The sequence below is a fragment of the Stegastes partitus genome, unplaced genomic scaffold, assembly GCF_000690725.1.
Source record: "Stegastes partitus isolate 25-593 unplaced genomic scaffold, Stegastes_partitus-1.0.2 Scaffold2882, whole genome shotgun sequence".
NCBI classification, from domain to species: domain Eukaryota; kingdom Metazoa; phylum Chordata; class Actinopteri; family Pomacentridae; genus Stegastes; species Stegastes partitus.
Genome location: NW_007580613.1, coordinates 1 through 7,336, shown reverse-complemented (window position 1 = coordinate 7,336; position 7,336 = coordinate 1). Strand labels below are relative to the sequence as shown.

The 7,336-nt window shown below is 41.8% G+C and overlaps 2 protein-coding genes across 2 annotated transcripts; one reads left to right on the top strand and one right to left on the bottom strand.

Annotated features, from left to right (window-relative positions):
- Nucleotides 1-79: 79 nt before the first annotated feature.
- Nucleotides 80-4,437, bottom strand: LOC103375770 (protein YIPF1-like). The gene is made up of 7 exons (XM_008306089.1): nt 4,182-4,437; nt 3,895-3,951; nt 2,423-2,577; nt 2,270-2,350; nt 2,086-2,173; nt 482-598; nt 80-400 (listed from the first exon to the last, which is right to left on the bottom strand). Exons 2-7 carry the CDS (start codon nt 3,938-3,940, stop codon nt 144-146), a joined length of 744 nt encoding a protein of 247 aa, XP_008304311.1. The 5' UTR covers nt 3,941-3,951; nt 4,182-4,437; the 3' UTR covers nt 80-143.
- A 728-nt stretch (nt 4,438-5,165) lies between these two features.
- Nucleotides 5,166-7,332, top strand: LOC103375771 (uncharacterized protein C19orf52-like; the record flags this gene model as incomplete). The annotated part of the gene is made up of 2 exons (XM_008306090.1): nt 5,166-5,365; nt 6,688-7,332. Coding segments are annotated over exons 1-2 (751 nt in total), but the record flags the coding sequence as incomplete, so codon positions are not given.
- Nucleotides 7,333-7,336: the final 4 nt, after the last annotated feature.

Genomic DNA, 7,336 nt, shown 5'->3' with positions numbered 1-7,336 from the left:
CTAACCTTTCAGCATATTGTAATTCAAGTGGTGTGAGAAGAAACTGGACGAATGCATTCAGGCTTTAGAAATTGTAGCTCATTGATGGGAGGCTTTGAACAACCACAGGGCTTCTGTATTCGGATCAGGTAATCAGGGGTAATTTAGACAGCTTTGGTGCCATAATACAGCTTATTATGACTCTGATAGCCGCTACTAACAGACAGAAATCTCCAGAGTGTGGATGTACTCACTGAGGTGGGGATATAGATGAAGAGAGAGTAGCCGTAGACGCACACGGTCTCCAGGAAGGAATAGCCTCCAATCTGCCTCTCAGCCCCTTGCCTCCACGTCAGGAAACCCCATAAACCGACGGGCACCAGCCAGGCGTACATGAAGATCACTACTGCAGCTATCGTGACTGCCAGGAAAAAAAAACTGATTCAGCGAGCTACAGTTACACAGAGACAAACTGATTCAGGTGAGCGTGTGGAGGACTGACCTCTGTGGAACTGTGGTCTGTAGTGGTAGTCGGGGTTTCCCAACTCGCTGAGGAAGGTGGACAGGTTCCCACTGATCGCTACTGAGAACACCAGCGTCACACAAATCCAGAACGGACCTACACAGACACACATTCATACGAGCAAGAATGAGGAGTTTTGAGTTAAACGCTAAAGTCACCCAGCAGAAGTATAATGACATCCTAAAGTGGCCCTTTAAAGAAGAAACAAATAGAACAAAACAGAGTACACAAACTTGAACTGCAGAGTTTTCTCCTTACGTTCCACACTTTCAAGCTAAATATTATTAGAATTGCTGTGAACACGGCTGCGTGCAAAACCTGTAAACTCAACTAGGCTGGCAGAATATGTGCAAACAAATACAATGACTTTCTCTTTCACATACACATGGATGCAATTTTAATATCAAGTAGCAAAATCCCCTGAGCAAACCTTTCAAACACCATTCTGGTTAGCTGGACTTTGTCTAAAAACACAAAAAAAACAGAAAATCTGACATTAAGATTAAAAGTTTGGACTGTTTTACTATTTTCTAAAGCGTAGAACAAAACTGCGTAGATCAAAGCTTTGAAATAACACATAAGGAAATGTGTAGTGAGGAAACCAGTGTACAAAAAACAAAATGTGTTTTGTGTTTGACATCCTTCCAGCTTCGTGAGGTCGTCACCTGAAGCTTTTCCTTGAACGAGTTCCTCCAGATGCTGAACACCTGCTGGCTGCTGTTCCTTCACTTGAACTCATCCCAAACAATCTCAGCTGAGTGAAGGCCAGATCATCTAATGCAACACTTTACTTCCTTTTCTTTTTCTCTGCTTGATGATTTTTGCACCTCAAACTTTTGGATTTCTTGAAATTTTGAAGTCCTAAAGGAATGATTTTGTTTTTCTTTTGTCACACTTGTTCCTCTCTACATATCTCCATTAGTCATTTCATAAACCGGATGACAGCAGTTTTGCTCCACACTGTAGAAAATCTTAAAAAACCCTTGGATGAGTCAGTGTGTCCAAACTTTGAACTCGTCCTGTAAATCCTGTGTCATCATTTCTGTTGTTTCTATCGCTAGGCAACACCCAGCTAGAGCTTTTATGCTTTTCCAAACAGGAAAGTGGGATTAAAACTAGCAGCAAAGGTAAATTAAACAGCTGGTATTTTTAGTTTGATTACATAATGCAATTTGTCAGCGAGTGGCCTTGGAATAAGCGGAATGATTTGGTGAAGACGTAACATCCCATGACCATGACGGATGGAGTTTTGTGTGGGGTGCTTTGGGTGTTATTATACCTTATATAACTTCTGTGTCGTATCATCTCATTACAGAAGATTACTGTAAAGCTGTTCTTATAAGATGGATATTAAGAAAAAAAAAAAAAAACCTTCTGTCTAACCAGTCATGGTTCTTCTCTCAGTTTGGTATCTCCTGATTCTTTGGCCCTCTCATGTGCTTTTGTGGAGGCAGATATCAAACTAAAACTTGTAACTACATACATTATAACCCCTTAAAACACAATTATAGGTCCGGCTTTAAAATCATAGAAACATTTATAGTGAGAATGTATAATAACTGAACACCTCTCTGTTGGCTTACCGTATAGATCTGGGTTACTCCGGAGGTGGTGTTTAACAAAGTTTCTTCCAGGTAACGGCATCACAGACCCCTTAACCCTGTCCAGTACCTGCATCACATAATGAAGGGTCAAACAAGAGAACAATGCAACTTAAAACTGGCTGAGAAATTACAACTCTGGCTGTATGCAGAGTGTGGCTCATACCTGCATCGTGTCCACATTGAAGAAAGACTGATAGTACTCAAAGGTCCAGAAGCCGCCACTTGGTTTCTGTCCTCCTAGGAGCTGAGAGCACAGACGATTCTGTTAGCTTCTGTCCACTCAAAACATCATCGTGTCACACAAATAAACTTTTACCTCTGAGCTCTCCTCCTGACCCTCCTCATCCTCCGATAGGTCCAGTTTCACATCCTCTCCTCCTCCTGATGCTGTGGTGGGGGTGTTTGTGGCAGGCATGCTAAGTGTGGAGGCCCCCGGGTCTGCAGATAGGAGCTCTGCAGCTTCCTCAAACTCTACAGACAGACAGAGAAACAGGCAGCAGGTTGGTACAGTTGGTAGACACAGATTTAGATTGTATGCAAAACGCACAACTCTGCTTCAGATCTGTTTTTCTACTGAGGATAGGACGATAACTAATCAAGCAGAGCACACGCCATAAGGACGCCTTTGTAGTTGTGTTTTTTGTATTATTGAGGTTGTACCCAGATCATTAGAAGATGATGAAACAAACTCTTAATTGCTTAAAGCAGACAACCCAACACAGTACTGGCTTTTAGAAGTATTACTGCAAACCATGCCTTGCTTCAACCTGCCAAAACTGGTCGTACTGGTTTTGTATCCAGAATGTTCTTGTCATGTTGCATCAGTATTTAAACACTGTGTGTACGCTATGTTTAAAAGTTGTTCAAAGCCTATGGACAAAAGTAAGAACGACAAAAGCAGTCAGACGTCTTCCAGATATTCTAACAAACTGTTTATTTAGGATCTCTGAACATATAAGTGCAACACCAAGAGATGACCACCAGGTGTCACCATTCCTGCTGTATCAGAAGCTGTAAACAATGAATCGTTTTGAAGATACAGAAATGTAATAATTAAATCCTGAACCCATGACCCCCTTGCAGCAGAGCGATCTGGTGGCTCTATTAAGCCATGGGGGACGATTTGCTTTCGTAGTTTGAGCCCAATTGTCCGCTTAGAGAGGAGGCTCACTACAAAGATCTTTACCCTGTGATGAAACATTTTTATTCTGCTCCCTTCTGGGATGACAATGCCCCCCCATCTCCAGGGCACAAGGGGTCACTGAATGGTTCAATGAGTATCAAATTAATGTAAATCAGGTGCTACGTCCTTTACAGTCACCAACCTAATTCAATTCTCCACCACGATCATCATCAAAACACCAAAAGAGGGAATATATTTTGGAAGAATGGCGTTAACTTTTCCGGTAAAGTTTCAGAGACTTAGAGAATCAATGCCAGGGTGCTCTGAAGCTGTTCTGGTGGTACATGGTGGCCCACGGTCCTTTCTTTAATTTGTCTGTAATTGTGTCATAATGATTCAGCGCTTCACACAGTTAATTGATTTATTTGTCTGATTCCTGTGTGGTCGTAACATCCACTGCAGTTTAGACTTTTTGTCCTTTCCAGCCACATTAAAAACAACAGATTAGGGATTACAGACAGTCCAACTTTCTGGTTAATTCTGCTACAAGACCTTGATTTTTAGCTTTAAAACCTGGCATCCTGCTGTAATCCACCAGGAAAGCACCAGGAACAGAAAGTTTGCAGCTGCAGTATGTACCTAATGTTGAATTCTGTGATATTTACCTTGGAATTGTAGATCATTTGGACTGGCCATTGCTTCAGTGGACATTCATGCAAGACCTAAAAGACAGAGAATGAACATCGATGAAGAATGCTCACATGATTAAGCTTCCAGCAGAAAGGACACGAGATAATCAGTTAGCTGATATGTGGACCATGTGTTGCCAAACAGGAAACCAAAGGAAGCACAGTCGAATATAATATTAATGATCAAATATCAAAAGTAATGAAAACAAGCTGCCACATACCCCTGTGTCACGACCAGAGTGACATATGGTAAAAGAACCCACCTGTCCTCAGCAGGATGTTCCTGATGGTGATGGCGTGACAGTGACAGCTAACACTAGCTAGGCAAAACGCACACTGGCGCTCTTGTTTCGCATTTGTTTAAAGATATAAATGAAGCTAACGTAAATATGACACAATAACGTCTATGTAGGTTTAATAAACCGGCAGAAAACGCCAGCAACACACCGCCAACACCTGTCTTAAGTAGCTAACGTTACTGCTGCTGCGGTCAGGCAGTCGAGTTCCGGTACACGTCACCACGTAAACAAAGCAGTCACGTGGCCATGTCCTTAAAAATAACTTTATTTAAAAGTTTTATGTAGACAGAGCAATAGAACTAGAAAAAAATACTGATAGAATTAAAAAATGAATTATTTGAATTAAATTGAATGAATGAAAAAAAGAACGGTCTAGCTTTCTTAAATTAAATAAAATAAAATAAAATAAAATAAATAGCTACAGCTAAGACAAGGTTCAAAGTGAAGTTGATTTTAGCAGCAGGCAGCGTAATCACTAAACACCATTTCACCATATCTCCAAACATATATTCCCATAAAAAATTCAAACAAATGAGATTTCGTTACAGAAAAAATACATCCACGTATATTATATGTTGTTGTTTTTTTTTTGATTCATTGAATTTTCAAGAGACAGGTTTTCTTATCTATGAAAATCAAGAAAAGTGTACACGGACAATTATTGAGTAATATTTAACAATTCACATCAATATCTTGGTTTAAACTGATGTAGAACATAACATATAGAGTTCTTTTTTAATCTTACATATTCAGACATACTCTCTTGTAATCTATGGTAACAAACAGACATGCACTAAATGCAACTTGAATTTACTTTTTAATTTATTTATTTATTAAATTTAAATTATTTTTAAACCAAATAGCTGTTCAAGTGAATTCAAGCGGAACCTTTGCGAGCGCGAGCGAATCCTCTATCGGAAGACTAAAACCGAGTCACCCGCGGGCGCCATTTTGGCTCCATGTGAGCTCCTCCGTTTGACAAGAAGGATGTCAGGTTTTTGGTGAAGGTGACCGTCTTCTTCAGTGAATAACACCGGTCGGAATGGCTTCGTGGCGGGTGGCGAGGAGGGCGTTCTGCGCTGCGGCAGAAACAGCGGCTGCTCCGGTGAAAAGCAGCCGCTGGGAGAGACTGAAGAAGAGTAAAGCCGGTGAGAAACTGAGCAGGACCATGTTAGCTAGTTAGTGTGAAGTTACAGGGACACCGCTGGGCTAGCTCGGCTTTGACATGCAAGTTAGGATAAACATGAATTTATCCTGTTGCCCATCTCATTAGTAATATTATATACGGCGTGCGACTTTTATAAGATTCCAAATAATTTAATTGACTCTCATAGTCAGTTTAACGATATAATATCAGCCTCCATCTGCAGCAGGGGAGCCTCCAGAAATGTTTCATAGAGATGACAACATGGAACCAGTGGACATCTGAGGGTAGCACACAAGAACCAAAAACATTAACTGAGTTTCAGGGATTCTATGATGCTGTTGCAGCGAAGAGGGCATTTAAAAGCTGTCAATATGAGAACTAAGAACTCACATCTGCATGGAATAATGTCCATGTGTAATGATAATTGAACTGCAGCAACTTGTGGTTCAATAAAATGTGTTTTTAATGCCAGTTTTGGTAGTTAGTTTAATGATTATAGAGGTCCTGATTTATCCATATGCACAATAGTGGCACAGCTGCAAATATGCTGCCGTGAAACAGAAAAATCTGTCATAAAACACCCTGATCTGCAAAAAAGTGTTTAGACGCTAGTAAACAAGTCATTCTTTTACACTGACATAATATCCAGTTGTGATGGAGCTCAGGATTCAGCAAATGGTTTAATCATTTACTATAAAATCCTAAACAATCCTGCCTCCATGTCAGGGATATTTAGAAGTAATTTATTGAATTACAGCTGTGTTGTGTTGAGTGTAAATGCACACGTTTACTAAAACACTCCTCTCCTGCTTAGGACACATTTCATTCTGTTGATCTGTGATGCTGCAAGTATTTACTCAAATCAGAGGAAAGACTCCTAGAAACTTTAGCTCCCACCCCTGACAACTTAAAGCCCTCAAGCTGTGTACATATTTAAATTATTTTTCTTAAAAATCTGTTTTAATTGTGTGAAATCATCCCCAGTATTAGCTCACACGTGAGATCAACAGTTAAATATTCATCATATGTAATTTCTACAACACGCTGTATGTTGCTGCTGCTGTTGGTGCATCAGAAGTCATCATACAGAGGATTGTTGCAACATTTACGAGTGCAGATAAGGAAGTTTATTGTTGTTTGTGCCTCTGATAAAGGTAAAAAAAAGTATTGAAATTGAATTGATTGAATTGTCCTTGTGTGTGAATGTCATATTGTCAGTTTTGCAAAGTTACAGTTGTAGGATGACTTCTGACACACATCCGTCGACATGCAGCTCTTGTAGACCAAGTCCAGCTTAAGTTTCTTCTCTTCTCCTGGTTGCAGGCGTGTGGTGTCGCAGCATGATGTCTGACTACAAAGAAGCGTGCAGGGAGATGGTTGTTGGTGCCTGGGAGAAGCCGCTCAAAGCCTCAGTGTACGGGGCTGTGCTGAGCGGCGCCTTGGCCTGTTTCTACACAAAACCCGACCGCACGTCCTTCGAGGCCGACCTGCTGGAGCGCTCCAACCAGCTGGGCCTGTTGTCGCCGTGGATCCGCAGCGGCACCTCTGACGGCCACATACAGAATCTGGTGAAGCTCCGTAACGAGGGCCGGCTCCGTCACGCCAGCGTGGGTCTTCTCACTCTGATGTGGCACGCTGACTACGACCCAGACGCCATGCTGTATGAAGCCCAGTGCTCTAATGTGTCCATACCCTGGAGGGAGCTCCCTCAGAGGGTACTAGACGTTGGATTCGCCGGTCGCTGGTGGATCCTGGACTCAAAGATGAAGGACTATGATGTGAACGAGGCAGAATTCAAACACCTCCCAGTGCACATGCAGGTGACGTCGCCGCCCAGCGTTCAGGAGGTGGAGAAGAACGAGAGGTTACACAAAGAGTCCTGGTTACCGCTGACAGTCGAGGATGAGGAGAAGGAAACAAATGTGGTGGACAGGAAGGAGAGTGAAGTGAGACAAGTACAACCAGTGGTGGA

Coding starts and splice junctions, on each gene's coding strand:
- LOC103375770 (XM_008306089.1), bottom strand. CDS start 3,940: ATGTCCACTGAAGCAATGGCCAGTCCAAATGATCTACAATTCCAAG. Junction 2,351..2,422: donor GTCAGGAGGAGAGCTCAGAG/GTAAAAGTTTAT, acceptor CTGTGCTCTCAG/CTCCTAGGAGGACAGAAACC. Junction 599..2,085: donor GAGTAACCCAGATCTATACG/GTAAGCCAACAG, acceptor GTGTCTGTGTAG/GTCCGTTCTGGATTTGTGTG.